General features: G+C 36.6%; 1 protein-coding gene across 1 annotated transcript in view; it reads right to left on the bottom strand.

Annotated features, from left to right (window-relative positions):
• LOC139115859 (glycine receptor subunit alpha-2-like) overlaps positions 1-19,955 on the bottom strand; it is a 49,218-nt gene that overhangs the window by 18,657 nt on the left and 10,606 nt on the right. Inside the window, exons 2-4 of the mRNA XM_070678262.1 lie at positions 3,555-3,718; positions 2,682-2,749; positions 138-361 (exon numbers count right to left, since the gene is read on the bottom strand). Coding sequence (XP_070534363.1) covers positions 138-361; positions 2,682-2,749; positions 3,555-3,718 — 456 coding nt within the window. The remainder of the gene's footprint in view (positions 1-137; positions 362-2,681; positions 2,750-3,554; positions 3,719-19,955) is intronic.

Genomic DNA, 19,955 nt, shown 5'->3' with positions numbered 1-19,955 from the left:
AACATAAACAATCACTGACAGATACACGGTTATTGGATTCAAAAGAATGCTATAAACAAAAACAAGATACTCGATATCAACAGCGGTTATTACACATAGGTATCATATCGAGGCAAGAAAGTTGTAATTGCAGTTACCTATAACTACTTAGCACGTCTCCGTTGTAGTGTACTCTGACGTAAGAGTTTTGCTTGGGCGAATCGTGAAGGATCTCATCCTTGGCATTGACGAAAAAGGAATCCGGCAGCCATATTCTGTCCTTAATCACGCCATCAATGACCAATGACTCGACCGTAGAGTTGTCGAAGCGCAGTCTTGGGTCGTTCCAGTACTGTCTATAGTATACCGTCATGGAGTAATCCTGGCGATGTGAAAATCAAACAAGTAATATTAATGATTATGTACTAGGAGAGGGGTCAATTTTGCTCTCTCTCTCTGTCTCTCTCTCTGTGTCTCTCTCACCGTGTCTCTCTCTCTCTCTCTCTCTCTCTCTCTCTCTCTCTCTCTCTCTCACGACATCAGGGATAATAACTCGGAAACAACAAGTGTTTCGAAAAAAGAGCACAGTAGACAAGAAATGTTTGCAATGTCTCTATAGCTAGATCTCCTGATGTTGCAGGCGGTTCTGACGATGCCAACTAGTTTATATTAGATTAAAATCATAATATCAGTTATGGTTTGATGTTACACTCAGGATTGTCCAAACCATTCTTGGCGAATTTGCAAATTTATGGACACAAAGCGTGTTAATCGATCTCCATGCACTTTCTGCACCGTCTTCTTCCTCCTTTTTATAGATTACTTGAAGCTGATGTGAAAGAACGAGGCCTGACAAAACTACTATAGCGGTTGATTTTATCGTCGTTTTTATCGATTGCTTCGACCGTGTAAGTAAGTTTTCAAAACTAGCCCTAGAGATTAAATCTTTGCGAGCAGTGACACCAAAGTACGGCCGTGGATAATTAAAACAAGCGCACAGTAAACGCAATTACTATATTCCGGGGTTGGGGGGTTGGGGGTGGCTGTCTTTCGATTACCGTGCGCAAAAATCGCACTACATATTTTATATCACAATATCTCGCAACACATTTTTTATGTATCGCAAATATCGCCCTATATGTAAATTATTTGGCGTGTATGTACCAGGCGCTACACCAGCATTCTTGTGACATACATGTGGTTCAGTTCACGTGTAACATAACGTAACAATCGTTTTGAATAAACTTTTTCAATTCATTTCATTCTATTGGTTACGTCATCGACGAGTTGACATAAACTGTGTCAGAAAAGGAAAGAGTTGCAGGCATGATCGTATTCGTCAAATTACGAAGATTCGGTATGGCACCGTATTTGTTACATGTTGTTGCAATTTCATCACAGGGTACTCAGGAAACAAACAAACAAACAAATAAACAAACAAATAAACAAACATACAAACAAGCACACAATATCATAGAACGTTGGATAAAAAAACATACAAACAAACAAACAGACAAATGTATACATTCATATATATATATATATATATTATATATATATATATATATATATGTACAAAGTATATATCTATCTATCGAAGTGTAGATATGTCCTCGTGAGAAATTACAGTGCTTGATGCTGAGGCAGAGCGTTATAAATAAGTGTGTTATATATATATATATATATATATATATATATATATATATATATATAATATATATATATATATATATATATATATATAATGTATGTGCGTGTGAGTGTGAGAGACAACAGCATATCGAAAAAAGTTTGAAATGATTGACTAAACAGCTCATGCAACATATCAACATGCGACGGCAGTACCACTACTCCAGGAGTGTATATATATATATATATATATATATATATATATATATATATATATATATATATATATATATATATATATATATATATATATATATATATATATATGTCAATGTATACATTTGTCTGTTTATTTGTTTGTATCATTATTGATCCAACGTTCTATGATTTTATATGTTTGTTTTTTTGTTATTTATTTTGTCTGTCTGTGTGTTTGTTTGTATGTTTGTCAATATTTTGTTTGTTTGTTTATTTATTTGTTTGTTTGTTTCCTGAGTACCCTGTGATTTCATTGCGACATAATTACCAATTGTAGGTATGCTGATACAGAATGAGGCTTGGTTGGATTTTTGCACTTCCAAACTTTCTTTCAGGGTTTGGGGAGGGGTTCTAAGACAAACGCAATCAGTTGCGTTTATCGTGCGCATGTTTTACACGTAATTGTCCACGGCCCCTTAATGAGCACATGAGTTCGCGCAGCAGCAGCAGCAACAACGACTTAGAACACTGATTATAATGATGATGATAATAATTACAACAGCGACAACAACGATAGCAACAACAGCAATAACAACAACAACAATAACAACAACAACAACACAACGTTAATAATAGTGATGAAGATACTGATGATTTTAACAACAACAATCAACAACAACGATAATCATCATCATCATCATCATCATCATCATCATCATCATCATCATCATCATCATCTCATCACCACACCACTACCACTATCATCATCATCATCATCATCACCATCACCATCACCACCTCCACCACCATCATCATCACCATCATCACCATCATCATCATCATCATCATCATCATCATCATCATAAGCAACTTACCATCCGCCCTTCTGATATGGAGTGTAGAGTCTCTACATTCAGGCTAATTGAAATGACGTCCACTTTACCTGGATGCACAACCGTCAAAATAAAACCATGTTTGTAACACGATCAATTACTCTTATTTGACTTATTTGAACGACTGTTTTATTAGAAGCCGTTTACTTATGACTATCTTTAGGGTTATATTGACATCTTGAACGAGCGAGAAGTTGATGTTGGCATCGTTGAAACGTACACTGTTGCACAATATGCAAATATGTGCCTGTTTGCCAGGCTTGCTTCCTAATTTGTGGGCTCGATAATATTTGCATAACCTACAGCCTGTATTAAGAACCCCATTATAGATCTACTTGTACGATTTGGTGCGGATGAATTTTGACACAAATTGAGAAGCCACCTTTAAAACACATAAAAATGATAGCCTGGGCAGGATGGTTTTCTTTTTTTTTCTGCATTGCTTCCGAGGTTTGGCTGAAATGAGTTTGAATTTGAACGAAATTAGCATCAATAGTATACATTAGCCAATTCAGAAAAAGGTTCATACATGTATGTTCTTCCAAATCCATTGTCGGAGACATAGAAAACCTCCTTAATACTATCTGTGGCTGCACATGTTTTTGACAAAGTGTAGCTTATGAAGTATGTTTGATCATACTGTCTATGGTTTGATAGAAAACATGCGTGCCTCATTTGCATTTCTATAACATGGCGTGCTTGAACAGCTCGCTACAGTTACATTATCGAGTAATCCTTCACAGATTAAATCATAAATACACATATTTTCAATGATGTGTTACATTCACCTCAGAAACCGTTGCTAGGCAGTTTGTTCCCGCGGCGCCGTGTCAACATTTGAAGAAATTTACGTACCTCCTGCATTGGGTCTTGTTAGTCGGTCTATATCATTATAGCCGTCTAGTAACTTCTTCAATATACTTGCCGGACTGTGACTATCAATCTCGTCATTGTCTGTGCCGTTTGTGGCATTTGTTGCATTTCTATTGCATAGAGGAGGCGCTGTCTCGCTGTTTGCCCTGGAGCGATGAAAAGAAAATTAAACTGTCAAATTGTCAGATGGGCTGCAGAGCGGAGCTTTTTGTCTGCTATTCACAGCGTTTTTGAATTATCGCCTTGTCATCAGAGAGAGAGAGAGAGAGAGAGAGAGAGAGAGAGAGAGAGAGAGAGAGAGAGAGAGAGAGAGAGAGAGAGAGAGAGGGAGAGGGGGGAGCAGGCCAGTGGTTGTGAGCATTACAGAAAAAGGCATTGCAAGATAATCAGTGGTCGAGAAAACACACATACTGAGACAACGAAAACAGAAAAAGAAAAAGCGACGGTAGTCTAATTATAGGAACAAAAGCAACAGGTATGGCAACAAAAGGTACATGTAAAACAGCTTCATTCTATGCTATAATTACGCCGCCATTATGTCAGAGTGTAGAATGCTGTCACAGCCAATAATTGTGGCATTGGTTTATACGGACGTCATACGTCTGAACTGTCGTTCTCTGAAATTCATTCAACGCTTATACGCGAGCGCACATTCATTGCTTACGAGTTATTAAGTACATTTAATGATATACAATGCAGCTCTGCTGTCTTAGAAAAAATGAGACGTTTCTTCTTTTAATGATTGATTGGGTCATTATTCGTTCATTTATCTATTTCTGTCTTTCTTTGCTCGTTCGGCCATTTGTTGGTCTGTTTGTATTTTTAATATTTACTATTCACTAATAATGACAATTAATCATGATTTCAAATTTATTCAACGTAGAAACACAATTTATCCAACAACGAAACAACGCTGGCTCTTTCACGGAAAAAAGATGTTTTAATAAATAAAAAATAAATTTTGCTTCATTTCGTCATCGATGTTCGTATGAGTTCACCTAGACTCTCCACAGTCGCTGTGCCTAGTTTTGTGCGCGCCGCGATGGGCCTGCATTCGAAGGCTGTGCAGCTGTGAGCACGCGCTGCCAGACACAGCGACTGTCGGTTCTTGCAAGTATATGAATATTCATAAGGGTAGTGATGTCAAAAGAAACACCTATCTAACTGGGCGGAGAGAATATATACTAGTAGCTGGTACACTTATATAGGCGGTATGTTTTTATTTTTCATTTTTAATTTATTTGGCTATGCTACCTGTCATTTTTGTTTGATTAACGGATGTGTGGAGTTCTATAAAGTACCCGGATCAGGCAAAAATCCGACGGTCGCTTGCAAGAACGTCCAGACCCTGGGATTCGCGTCGCGTCTCTGAAGGGCGCGCGCGTGTTCCAACAGGGGAAGAACGCGAATCGCAGGGTCTCTGCCAGACTAGAGTTCACCCAGCGAACGATTGCAGTTTAGTTACTAGTATCTGTTTCTTTTAACAATGAAATAACAACGATAGCAGTATAATCATATAATTGCAGTACCATCGCACCTTCAGAAGCGAACAAAATGGGATTAATTTACTGATATATAGTGTGTTAACTTTACATTTTGTTATTTGAGCTCCTTAATTCCTCGAAACAAACATGCTATAAATGAATAAATGTATTTTTAATTAAAAGTAGAGTGAAGGCCGGTTGTAAACTACTCGTTTAATGCATGTGGTACGATCGGTAAAGCACTTTATGCAGAGATATCTACCAACACGATTGCAACTAATTTGGGATAATTGGATTTTCATATTTTTCAAATTTCTCAAAAATGTTAGGTGCCTTATAGCTGAATCTTGCAATATTACAAATTCTCATAAAAAAAACAAGTGTATAACTTTAAAAAGAAAGCAGATGAGCTTACATTTGCAGATTAAACAGACATTACTTCACTATATCCAATTATCCCAAATTAGTTCCAATCGTGTTTATCAAAGTAACGGTGTAAAAAGCAAATATATATCAGCAGAAAGCGAGCCTTTTGATAGTGGACAACGTAGTGGGCAAACAACTTAGGAAAGAGAACTACAAAAATAGCAATAAGTAAATGGTAACACGATGCAACCGCACTTCATGTCGAATGACCTCATTTCAAGCGCGCCACTTCGCATCGATTTTGAATTGACTTCACGTGTTTTTCTTCGGAGGCATATCATTAGCGTATCCGACTAAATTCACAGATATTAGTTACACTCAACATGACGTCAGCCATTAAATTAAAATAAAATAACTTGAATTTCTACTAAATTGTCAGTTTAGTTGCCACGCAAGCATTGTACTTTGTATCCCGAAACTAACTTAGTCAGTCGTGGAGCTTAGACGTTTTATACCAGTCTGCATTTTTTATATTGTTTCATGTACATTCCACGCGAAAGAAAAGTACACACTAGGGGACCAAGTTCAACGAAAACAGAAAGATTTAAACTTTTGGGCAAATTTTCCTTAGTGGGCACTCTTCCCAAATCAGGAATAAAAATCAACGGTCACCGTGCAAAGTTTGGTTCTAGGAAGCACATTACCCTACCTTGAACAACATTTGAATTTCAAAATGGCAGCCATCCTGAGTTTATTACCCTATGGAGAAAACTAAATTTTTGATTTTCATAAAACTGAGACAGTTAAATTTTGAACTACTCACAAAGAGCAGCACAATGAACCCAACAGGCGGTAGACCAGACAACTATCGTAAAAAATGTGAATATTTGTGAGTCCTAATATCCGCTTTCATTGTACCCGAATCTTCCATCATTGAGTTTAGCGGAGAAAAAAAGACTCCAAGATGAATTAGTGAAATGGTCTTGATGCACCATTTAAATCTCATTGAAATAAATTGTTAAGTCTAACTCAAATCGAAGAAGACCTATTCTTCTGTGTTAAGGTGTTTTCATATGCAGTGCAAGCTTCGGTAAATCGACGTCGGAATAACTGGCAGCCATTCATCCAATATTTTACGTGGGTGTAAGAGATAGTTTCACTGCCGTCAAGCAGCTTGATTGAAGGAGCCTGCTTTTATAAGACAACAATACGGAACCCATTAGCTTTGAATTGAACCATACCCAGACTGAGTAACAGGTTGGTATTGTGACAAGGGAAGTTGGCGCGCGTTGACAGAGCTAGTCTAATTGCAAATATCTTGGCCATTAGATCTCTTTCGAGTTATTATGAAAGTCAGTTAGTGTACTGTCACTTGCGAAAAATCACTAATTAGATATTGATGAAAAAATGTGTCAACGATATCGTCTGTCAGGAGTTCGGCTGACTGGGCGCGAATTGAGTGCCGTGTGAACGATGAAGAAAAATTACATATACTGAAAGAATACGTTGAGTTGACAGCGTAGGTATGTATGCAGTCATCACCTTTCATTGAGATACGAACGAAAAAGAGAGAAAAAAAAATTAAAAAATAACTTCAGGCTTACGTCACAACCGAAACAAAAGACTACAGATAATAAAGAAACATCCTTATCGAAAATATTGTTCGAAATGTACATGTACTGTGCAGCCATAATTTAAAGGTGTATGCAACCTCGAAAGTGAAAGAATTAAACTTTGGTTACTTTCCCCAAGGAATCTTTCAACGCTTCACTTTCCAAAATCAAGAAAAACAAATCAAGGGTCTGAGGCGTGCAAACTTTGGTACTAGAGAAACACATCAGCCTATATTTACCGATATTTGAGATTCAAAATGGCCGCCATCCCTGTGTTAACTCTATGGAGAAAATAAAATTTTCGATTTTCAAAAACACTAAGACCGTGAACGTTTTTCTTATTCAAAAGGCTTTAAAATGAGCCCCCATAAGTTGTAGATCAGAAAAAAATTGGAAAAGTTTGAGGGTCCAAATATCTGTCCCCGAGGCACGTTCTACCTTAACAAACACAAAAATACGGACAAACGGAGATCGTTTCGCTTTAGTATTATTGATGAAACAACCTGTCCTAAGTAGTACTGATCATGTGGTGCCAGTCGAACACCGCCGCAAAATGCCATTTGAAAATTCACATCGAGGGCAAACAAACACATGGTACATGACGGATAAACAACGTGAAATAAAATTCCGTAATCCGAGAGTCTCTCTTTGTTGAACACCTGTCTCGCGTAAAACAGAGTGGTGCCACGTTCTCTTAACAACAAACACACCAGTGTTGTTGGCCACAGGCTGCACTCTATACAGCCAAATAAATAAATCAATCAAAGATAATACTCCTCGACAAAAGGAGGCCGACGAACGCGTATTTTCAATTCGTATAGCCGGAGAATCGTTCATTAAGGGGAGGTCCAAATGGAAATATTGTCTCATATTGGTCTATCTACCACTACACCCCGCGATGAATTAATATGCGTATATACATCAATTTCTTTTCTATCGAGATGGATTGCTCCAAATGAATTCGATGTGACTGCTTATTTATGAATGCAGAGTGGATTTGGGGAAATGAAGTAATTATTTATACGCGATCAGGAAAAGATAGAGAGAGAGAAAAAAAAATATTATTTTCTTTTCATATTATCCCTGAGGCGAGTGTGGGTAAGAAAATTAAGGAAAGAATTGTCAAGATCGATGAGGGATATAATTTATGCAGATTGTCGTTCCTTGAACAATAGTCAAATTTTATTGTCTCAGGGAGTTGATCAGCTTCCTGTAAATGTTGAAAATAGACAAAGGTACCCTAATACCCTTGGAAAAACGCCAGGTAATGAAAAAATGATGCCGAGTGACCAACCGGCGACCGTATTGGAAATGGGTCGCTCTCTGTCTTTACCTATTTAAAAGACATCTTTTAAAAAACGTAGGTCATGTTAACCTTGGGAATGCCAGGAGATGATCTGTCTCGTTTGGTGATTTTGGTCATGCACAAGGGGGACACCAACAAAGATCTATGCCGTCTGAGATGATCGACCCGTATCTGGCGATTTTATCATACAGAAAGCCACCAATTGAAAACAGCAAACCGATACTGAAGCTCAGTATACTGACAAAAAATCTACATTTTAAAGCCTTTTTACTCAGTGAACTTTTCAAAATTTTGCACAAATGTCACAAGTTCCTCAATGAAACTTTCAACCATACAAATCAAAAATCAGATGTCACCATTCAGGGTCAGGAACTAGAGAAACAGAATACGTCACTTTTATCAACATTGGAAATTAAAAATGACCGCCATCCCTGCGTTAACTCTATTGAGGAAAATACAATATTTCAAATCGATTTCATGAGCCTTAATAAGTGGTAGATCAGCAAGAATAATTATAAAATAATAAAATAATTATAAAAATTAAGACTCCGAACATTTTCCCGAGGCCCATTCTACCTTAATTGGTACAATTCGCCTCGAGGAGAAATTCTGACTCTCAAACCTTAACATCAATTTTTCGGTCTACTACCTGTGTGTGTGGGTGCAGTCTCGTTTTGTGAAAGTCGAAAATTTACTTTTCCGCATTAGTTAGTTCCGCATTAGTTACACAGGTATGGCGGCCATTTTGAATTTTAAATATCGGTAAATAATGGGTGATGCATGCACTGTGTGTCTCTATTTACCAAATTTTGCTCGGTGAGCCCCGGGAATTTGTTCTTGATTTCGACAGGGAACGGTTTAAAACCTTTCAGTTTCATGGCGTCAGCTACCTTAAAAGTAGATTTAAGTTAAAATATCACTTTCTTTCCCCAATATTCACGAGCAATATTTCATCCACACACCCTGCACATCACAGGTAATTCCGGAACAATAGAAATTGGACCGATTACCTAAAAGCAATATTAGTCATCTAATCGATTATTAAAATGACACAGTCAATACAACGCCGGAGCTAAAGTGTCAGGCACAAATTCCGTGTCTTATTCCAGGTACTAAATTTAAAAAGGATAAATATTTAGGCCGAGACCTTCTATTTTCTCATTCACCATACATTTTATAGGACAGTTTAGAGTAGGCCAAATACAGCCTCTGACAATTTTGGTCGATGACCTTCTCGCAACTGTAAACTATTAAAAAGTCATTGAACTTCAACCTTGCAGTGGTTCATGGCGTGCTTAATGATATGCGCTGAAAATAACGATTTGTCAACCATATTGTCAAGATCACTGCATGTTCTCGATACTGGGTATTGCGAAGCGGTTCTTTCCTCGTCCGGAGAGAAAGCAAATGCTGTGTTTTAGTGATAGTTCCGTCAATTTAACGCTTTGAGAAGTCACTCAGCATTTATCAAAACCTTTACCACAAGTAAAAAGAACGTCTCCAAAAAAAAGCTAGCAGCCGCGCTCAGGGATAGCGCATGTGAAGGAAAGTACGGTATTATCCATTCAAGGTGTCAACCAAGAGCGTCAATTTTCTATAACAGAATATTGTATATTGCCCGTCACATCAATCTATGTATATGTTGATAAGCAGCATTGAAATATTTTGGCTTTCAATGAAAGCGATGAAAGGTTGGTCATTTTCCACGCAAGACAGAATGACTTGCTGCTTCCAATGGAACTGTAAACTACACTGGAATGAAATTTAAATATTCAAGATGGCTTAAAGGTCATACGAATGTTCTTCATTCAATGCAAATTATGATTTACATGGGCCCCATTAATATAAAAGAAAGCTACAGTTGGACTGGTTACAATATGCTATTCAGTCACTTCATATTTTTGAGAGGTCATGCCAAAATGTCACATGCATGTACATCGTGATCATAATTAATATCAACAGATGACGCAAACATTTTTTTTTCTTTTACCTCCAAACCACAAGGTACAAACAACATTGTCTAGAAAATTTACCTAGTTATATCACAGTTTAAAACTACGAAATTTGATTCCTTTGATGACCGTTGCCATGGAGATATTTTCAGTGAACACGACTGGTCGGCGAAGGACATTTGAAGCAAATTTCAATATTTATCTCAAATCGAGAGCGACGGGCATGGGTAATTTATATGTTTCATCGTACCTGGAGAAGTGTAGCACACAAGAAAACAGTCTGGTTTATTTTTGGACAAAGAATTTGCTTTCAATGAACATATCGCGCGTGTAAAAGTACATTTACAGCCTCCATTTCGGCATTGAGGTGATGTCATTGACCTTGGTATAATCGACTCGCATTGTCCGCCAAATCTATTAACCAGCTGTGCTCCTTTTGTGCGTATCCTGTGTGTCATGAATTGATATATTATCAGGTTTGTACCACACGATCTACGAATCGCTGTTCACTCGCTTGCGAACTGAAGACGCGGAGTTTTCTAGGGATGATACAGAGAAGTCCTTTAACATGACGTCATTCAATTTTAATAATAATTTGCGTATCGCTATTTTTCGCACTCGGAAGCTAATGTAAATTTGCACTAATATCTGCGCCTGTCGGCAAGTGAGAAGAGCTATCCATATGCTGGCTCCGATACATAGCTGACCTTACTCCACATTGGTTTCGAATATGGTAAACAGTTGCCCGTATGACGTATCAAAAAAACAGACTTTCTCCTGTGCATACTATTATTTCAATGTACAGAATTAAAAATCTCTAAACTCAGCTACAACAAATACTATTTATATTTAATTAAGTTTTGTTTAACGATTTTAAAAAATTAAAACAGGAAGCGGTGCGTAATGCGAGATTATATATTATTGAAGGCTTCTTTCTGAAACAATGTTTATCATATTTGTTCACATCACCCTTGTTTAATCAATTATATATAGAAATTCGTAATATTTTTTAATGCATCATCATTTCGATCTTATAGAGATTAATTTTGACAGTAATTGTCCACGCCCAACTTGCTTGAACTGTAATTACGTATGATTACTCTTGTCACTGTATTTTACCTACCACGGTGATTCTGATTCATATGGCAATATGCTGCTTAAAGTGACAAAGTCGCTATCTTTTGAACTTTTTGCAATTTTACGAATACATTAAACACTTAGGTATAAGCCGTCAGTTTGCCATCTAATGTTGATTAATTCCTTGAAAAATATTCAAAAATACCTCCATGTGCCTTACACAGGCAGTGTGTTTTGTTTGTGACCTCTTGACAACATGAACTAAGTTCCATTCCAGTGGCTTTACAGACGGAGAGACAGACATTGCTACATTGTATGAAACCGCTGTCATTGTCTATATGAAAGGCGCCACACGATACAAATGTTTGTTACAAATGCCAGCATGACGTCTGATATTGTGTTGCAGTTCATGTTCAGATGTGTCATGATTTGACCTTTATATAAGACTGGGGTGAATATCAGCCTAGCGTTAACCCCGACCCGAGGTTCTTCTATACTGTGTACGCAAACGGGATGAAAATAGTCCACTTTCGATCGTTTGTCAGACATCTTTCAATAAGTCTAACAACATCGGTAGCTTGTCATTTGCTACAATATAAACGAAAAAAGGTCAAAAGATCGTGACTTTGTCTCTTTAATTTAATGACAGTAAGCCATTGAGTGGAGAGGGCGCGTAAAACAGTATATGTTCATGAGGTTAAGTTGAAAACTGTTATGGAGCATATCAAAACCATAAAGTCCTTGTTACAACTTGTTCTTTTGTCACCAGGAAATCAAATTTTATAGTTTCATTGTACTAGCATTTTCATTGAAAGAGTCAGGGCTACTGCTCGTCCCAACACGCTCTATCGACCTTGTAGCTTTCAAACAGAGTCGCATTAAAAAGGAAATTAGTCATGCATTGCTATTTTGCCCACACGACCTCGCTTACTAATATCCTAAAATATCTTGTTAATTGCAGTTGAAGAGTAAAATATGTTTTCTTAATCTCGGAGCAAACATTGCAAAAGGAGGAATGTAAAAAGGTGCACTTCTAATAATCCGAATCACATCTATCAAACCTCATTATATTACAACGAATAATGGCATTTTCTGTGTCCATTGCTCTTGGTTTGCCATATGCAAATGAGAAAGGTGAAAGATCTCTCTTCACTATATAGTCTACAAATGTAATCGCTAGCGCCTCTAAATACATATATATTTAATCTGCCGTACTCAAATGGGCTGTTTTTACTACACAAGAGGTCACCTGTCATAAAATGTAAAACACACTTTCTTATATTCATTAGTACCGCGATATAAGTAACCCAAGTTAGCATGATAGCGGTCAACGTTAGAACAAAATCAAAACCGAGCAACATTTGTAGTAACGTAGTAAACATAATTTTACATGTAACCATGCACTGTACATGTATTGGTGAAGTCAAAAAGTATAAGGCTAAAGGGGAGAACTATCAGGCAGTTAGTCGAACTGGAAGAAATAGGTAACAAACAAGATTTGTTGGTTGAAAAGTCTCATTTAGACTACTTAAGATTGTCAAAATTATCCTGCTAGTGCTTGGCAATTAATGTCCGTCCGATTTAAACCTGCCGTCTGCGCGCATTGAGATTCAGCGTTCAAAGATCTTGGGTGACAGCTAGCTGCTGTTCATATGTCCCAAGGTACGAAAAATGTCAGAAGTGTGCCTTATGTTACCCTTTCTCTTTTTTTATCTTTTATTGTAAAATATCATCACGATTGACGGGGGAAAACCCCTTTTTACAAAAAATCTGCTCTCCTTACATAAATTTATTAATTCTCTCAAAAGCATGCAGTATGTCAACTTTTAAGTGCATCGTGTATCTCTTCAAGAAGATTGTATCTTACATTGAATTCGTTTTTGAAAAATGTCTCGATAGGTACATTTACATTTGCAATCCAAACTTCATGGATAATCCATTTCCCAACCAAAATTAAAAATTGTACAGATTTGCTATGTATGTCAGTAATGGTACTTACATTACACTCTGTGAAAATAATATTTGATGGTGAGATTTCAATTTCTTATCTTTTAACAACATTTTTGCTTTATTCCAGCATCTTACAGCAATTGAAATATTAAGAAATCTAAATTCCAAGGAATCTATTTATTGGCAAACTGAACACAGCATGGTATTTTTTATCTTTCAAAAATACAAATATTTGTTACATGGAAGTAGACGGTGCAAAAGCTTCCATTGGAACTCACTTAGTTTAAGTTCATTTGTAATGTCATGCATATTTTTCGAAAACAAGGTTAATTTCTGATTCTCTTGGAATTGCATTTAAATTGTGAAACCATTTCAAAAGCTGGTAACCCTTTCTTTATATGAGCAAAGTCTCTTATCGGAGAGGGTATGGGTAGTTGCAGAAATATGATAAAATGATGAAGCGTCTTTCAGCTATTGGAAGATACCAAGGCATCGCAAAACTAAAACAAAGTGCAGCGCGTACTTGTCAAAGCTGACTGACGTCGGTTTGGCATGCATTAACCTTCGATATCGATGTTTTAGGAAACCATCGCTTTGGTGTTTTAGAAGGTTCGTGAACGTATAAGATCAACATCATGGCGATGTTCGTTGGTTTAAGTTGCATGAACGAGTAAATTTAACCCCTAGAGATTTCAGGTCCATGTGTGATTAAAAACGGGGCTAAAGTCTTGAACCCTTTCCTGTCATTCAATAGATGATCTCAGTGTGCAAACCATAAATATTCAGAACATTGCGGCAAGCTTGGCGTCACGTATGTGCGACGACCTACATATGAGCCAAAAATAAGTTGGCTCGGTTGTCCACCCTAGAAAGGCGGCGGTGCAAAGCAATAACAAGAGCTAAGGCAATACTCGACCTGTCGCTTGAAATGTTTGCATTTGGGACGACTTGCATGAGTGAATTCAGTCATTGAACGTCATATTTATTTCTCTCCTATATAACGATATATTATAGATAGATTGCAAACATTGCGATGACGAAGCTAGGGCGATTTCTCTCACGGTGTTAGAGGTTGACTCAAGGCGTAGATATACACACAGATATGCCTCCTTGGGGCATTTTAAATGTACGAGAACAGGAATTCCGACTTTGGTTACATGTATTAATTTTACATAAAACCTATATAGCGCTCAAGACATGTATATGGCACCTTCAATTACCATTGTATTAAGGTAAAGAAATCATTCAAGCATGTTGTCTTCATCCAGTCTTACATTTATATCTAAATCATTTGTTTTATGTTTTGTGTATGTGTGTGTAAATTACCTTTCTCATCCACGATTCCATTGTGCAATGCACAGAGTTAAACTGTTATAGTTGTGGGAAATCTATCTTTCGTTCTGATGCAGAATTTAAAGCCCAAGTGAGAAAACAATTAATCAGTGAATGATCAAACATTTCCGAGCTCTTTCTATTGTATTTTTTTCAATTCTTAAAAATATGACGTGTTTCTGGTAGTTGACCATACTGGTGTGTCAATGGCCATTTGGTTAGTGCAATTACAACAATTTCCACATGATGCAACGTTATATATTGACGCCATTATCTCATCAACACATTTTTACATGTTCAGCTAAGCGTTGCACTCTTCATAGTTTTTCATATTGTCTGGCGATGTTCGTGTTCCTCATTTGGACAAAAGATTTTAGGAAAGTAACATGAAAAGTGTCGACAAAACTGCGAACCGAGGTGATTTCAAATGGCATGATTCAAGCTAATTTGCACAGATGTGTCACAAAAACGGGGTCAGTTACAAAACGCTTATTGGATTAAGGCTGTAGGTCCAGCTAAACCAAAATCGGAGCGAAAAGACATTGCAGGACATATTTTTCGGGGAAAAATCAACTCTTCCGTGCTCACCAGCCCTCTCTGCTCTAAGAGTGGGAGTGTTAGCTAAAACAGAACTTAAAATGCACTTTTGCAAAGGCCAAAATGCACAAAAAACAACGTTAAAGACGAATATGATATAAATCAAGCATAAATGTTGTTATTTTGCCATGAACAATTACTTGTCCTCAACTATCTTTTGCGGTTCATTTTGAGAAAGTCTCTGTTTTTTCAAGTTAATAAGCGTTACTAAAACCCTTTCCTCAACTTACAGTAAAGCTGTAATATTTCTTGTGACATTGACATAATATCAGAACGCCATATTACTTCATATTATGTCGTTCTGTGTTGTTGTTGTTATTGTTGTTGTTTCTCATTAGCCGATAACATATTTCTTTCTTCTTGTCGTAGCAATCTTCACCAATTGATAACGTAATATGGTACGGTAATACGCAAATCATAAGAGGATTAAAACAGCACGTGATGAAAATTGTCAACATAACAACGATTATAGCATTGCCCTCGCTCTATAGTAAATAAAATATGCTTCTGGCACAGGGTTTTCTGTCTTATAAAACCATCAATCAACATAAACAAGGTAAATATACAACATCCATTCATGCATTCATAACGACACACAATTACATACATACATAAATGCATGCACGCATGCATGCATGCATATATAAATGCATGCGTGTATGCAAACAAACATACAGTGTACAGCTGCTACTTTAAAGTATACATACATACATACATACATACATACATACATACATACATACATACATACATACATACATACATACATACATACATACATACATACATACATACGACATACAGACAGACAGACAGACAGACAGACAGACAGACAGACAGACAGACAGACATGGTTGCATCTGTACATTGATCAGATGCCGTGTACGGCTGCTATTTAAAAGTGTTACACATTTGCGAATAATGCTGAAAGAAGAATAGTGTATCTTTTATTAAACCTTCATATTTATATCAATCAATTGTGCTGGTATAATATTCAAAATTATATCAACTGAATGGTTTTATTGTATTTAAACAATAAGCCGCGCACAAACAATACGTGAAATAAAACCTTAGATGAAACATATACCGTGTTTTCTAATCATACAATGAAATTCGGAAACATTGTAAGTGAGGTTTCAACTGCGTCATCCTCAAAATCAACAATGGCAATGACAGAAATTTAAAGCAGCACAAAATTCTGTAATGTAATATATTTTGCTTTTAAGTTGTTTTTCCTGTATCCTTCAATTATATCGACAGTTGTTTTAATGTGTGTTTTGTCTGAATTTGAGGCATTACGCGCCTTTGTAGTGAAAGACTTAAACTTTGTAGAATCTTCCTCATAGTAACGTCACACCATTCTCTTATTTAATTGAGCACAAATCAGGGGAAATAGTGCAAAACTTGTGGTACTAAGGAAGCCAATTGCCTAATATTTACCGATATTTCAGATTCAAAATGGCCGCTATTTCTGTTTTGACTCTATGGAGAAAACGTAATTTTTCGATTTTAGAAAAAAAAACATAGACCCCTGGCTCTAAGGCAAAACTGATGTAATATTAATTGTTCTTATTGCAAGAGCTTTAAAGTGAGTCCCCACTAGATGCAGTCCAGAAGAATCTTGCAAACAAATGTCCGAATATCAGTGCCGGGGTACATGCTTCCTTAAACACATATTGTGTTATTTTATGTTTCACAATATTCATACACCCCATTACACTGCAGGGGATTTGATTATTTGTTGCCTCTGTATTACACAAATATTTTGTCAATAATGAAGCACAAGTTTAAATAACAAATTCCTTTCATCAAATCATTATCTTGGATACATTCTGCCATCTCTCTGTTTCTGCTGCTTTTATTTTGAGCGTTCTCAGTTAAAAGACTTTTCTTCATGTTCAATCATGTTTGTATAGAGGATCAAAAAAACCTTTGTTTAATATAAGCACGGGTTTAACTCAAAAAAGGTCAGATGACGTCATCGGCATTCGTCTTCGGAATCATGATTGTCTCCCAAGGCCTCTGGGGCCTTTACATGGAGTTACGCTGCATAGTAATTGCACTGATCTGAGGATGTAAATTACATTTGAATTATGAATCGTTAGGAAACACATCAAAATGTGAATCTGAATAATTAATGCTTTTGTTCAAACATATGCGCAAATATTTGTTTTTTTAAAAAGAACTAATCAGTTTAAAGTTTAAAGATCACTGTGATAAGTCATTTAAATATTTATGTTATATAATTATTATGTATAATATTACGATGTTTGTCGACAAATTTTCTTTGAATTACTAGGGAAAGTACACAAGCATAAAAATAAGAATTCTTGCAAAGATTAAGCAGATATTCTCAGCTTACTCGTCGATTGAACCAGACACAGAAAATAAAGTGTTATTACAATGATAACGCCCGCCAGGAATGCAATCAAAATATGACAAAGAAACGGGTACAAAAAATCTGATCAGTACCATTCAACGTAAATCGTTTACCGGAGTCCAAGAAAAAAAACTTACTATTAACAATGTGCTAATATGAAGCTCTGGCCATTTGGTGATACTGGGTGTTTTGAATCTGAATGCGTACCCTAGTGGCAGCTCCCCCTGCCAAGATTGGCCCAAGTTACTAATCTAGTGTAATTCGGCGAGGCAACCAAGTAGAAACTGTTATTTAACATAATTACGAAATTATTATTTGTTATAAGTAGTAGGTTGCAGCTGTATAGGTTGTAGTGAAAGGTCGCGTATTTTCCCCGCGCGCCCTTCATGCAATATCCTGAGGTACATGTACGTCAATACACCACTTGTCAGTTCAATATTCAAAATAAGAAAATGCAAAAGAAAATGACGTAGCTGCAATTCATAATTGGCTAAAACATTCGAAAACCTAAGAACTTGTGTTATATTTCATATTACACGCTACGAAATTCCGAAAATGCCCTAAATTTATACAAGCGAAGCTATTTGCATCAAATGTATATATCTAACACTCATTAATCGAAAAGTGACATTTAATAGGCTTCTAAACGAGAATTTTCCTTTTTATTTCGTCGATATATCAGTATGGATTATAAACCATGCTGACACACACTTAAACCAGAAAACGTTCGCGCTTTTAGAAAACAAATGCAACTCACTGGAGCGAAAATTTTGCAACAGTTGAAACGTCTCTTGTTATGCCCGCATCATTGTATTAAATTCACCCCGTTTGCGAGATCGGACAGCAAATGAGGAACTCCCGAACGAATGTTTGATTCATAAAATTGAAACTATATTATTCACGCGTGTGTGAGATCTTTATTCCAGCTGTTTGCACGGAAAGTCCTATATATTTGGAGATTTCGAACCGTAGCATATGGCAGTACAATAAAACAGGCATCAAACATTTTGCATTCAAAACGCTCATCAAATATTGAACATTGGTCCGCCTTTATCAAAGAAACATCGATTGCCAAATCATGGTAAACTGAAATGATTACGTGCACATGCTATGCATTCAAAATGTTTATCAGAAAGCTGTCAGTGACATATTGCTATTAAAAAATGAAATGTCGATTAAGACTTGTGCATATTCAGGATAATTAGAAACAGTCATCTAAGCCATTAATTTCAGCTAACCGTAAGGATTGTACCCCGTTGAAAGGTATACGTCAATCCGATGATGATCGGTTGAAATGTCAAACTTTAATTTCCTTTCGCTCTGCGTTTGCCTGTCCAGAAGTCTCTGAAAACCTTTCCCAAGACAATTTGCTGCCATCGTCTACCAGAGTTAACGTTGACGGGGGTGGCAATGCATTGCGGTTTTTTTTCTAATTGACAAAGAAATTCTTAATTTCATTCATTTTTTATTCAAAATTCAATTTTCGTTTTCATTGAATGATCCCAATCGAAAAAAAGACATCATGAATATTTATTACTTATAAACAAACGATGGAGAAAATAAGGCAATTAAAATAAAGTCCCCTTAGTGACCACTATGAAAGTCTGAAAGTTAACAAGGCGGATGAAAAGTTTTGCTGCTGGTTAAGGACAGACCTCAAGGTAGGTCGCAGGAATCGACTTTACTTTTCTTTTAACACCGAATGCGCCTCGAGCTCGTCGAGGGAAATAAACCCTGTTAATTGTGGGTCTGTAAATAAAATAGTATCGGCCGTGTCATATGACTCTCGCATCTTGTGCATTCAAGTTATGCGATATGTCTTCGAAAAAATGGCTCTTTATGAACCGTGTTTTGCCAGTGTCTTACTCAATCTTCGGTAGTCTTGAAGGACACACTGTTCAGCTGGGAGTGCAAATTTTGGGATTTTTATAAGTCACTTTATTTAACATCTTTGTTCGTGGTGTAACTGGATGTTCCATTTGACCCGTAAAAGTACACAGTAACATATTGAGTCGAGCAATTCCAAGCCACACAACATGGATTGGTGTGATTTGCATTTCAATGTCACCAAGTGATGTGGTTCGATATGGTATGATGTGATGTGATAGAAATGAACGTGATGCAAACATGTGAACTTTGAAGCATTTTCTGGGCTTCGAAATTCCAAATGAAGCGACAATATGAGATGAAATTGCACACTTAAAAATTACTGGGTAGACAATAACTGTAGTTATCAGGGCTTTCCTTAGGGTGCCTTTGATGATGTATAAATATGAATAAACCCCTAGGAAAATGTTGAATTGAACAGTATAGTAGCTTTTATATA

Source organism: Ptychodera flava, chromosome 17, assembly GCF_041260155.1.
Source record: "Ptychodera flava strain L36383 chromosome 17, AS_Pfla_20210202, whole genome shotgun sequence".
NCBI lineage: Eukaryota > Metazoa > Hemichordata > Enteropneusta > Ptychoderidae > Ptychodera > Ptychodera flava.
Note: the sequence above shows the minus strand (reverse complement) of the source record. Positions and strands in the feature narration are given on the sequence as shown.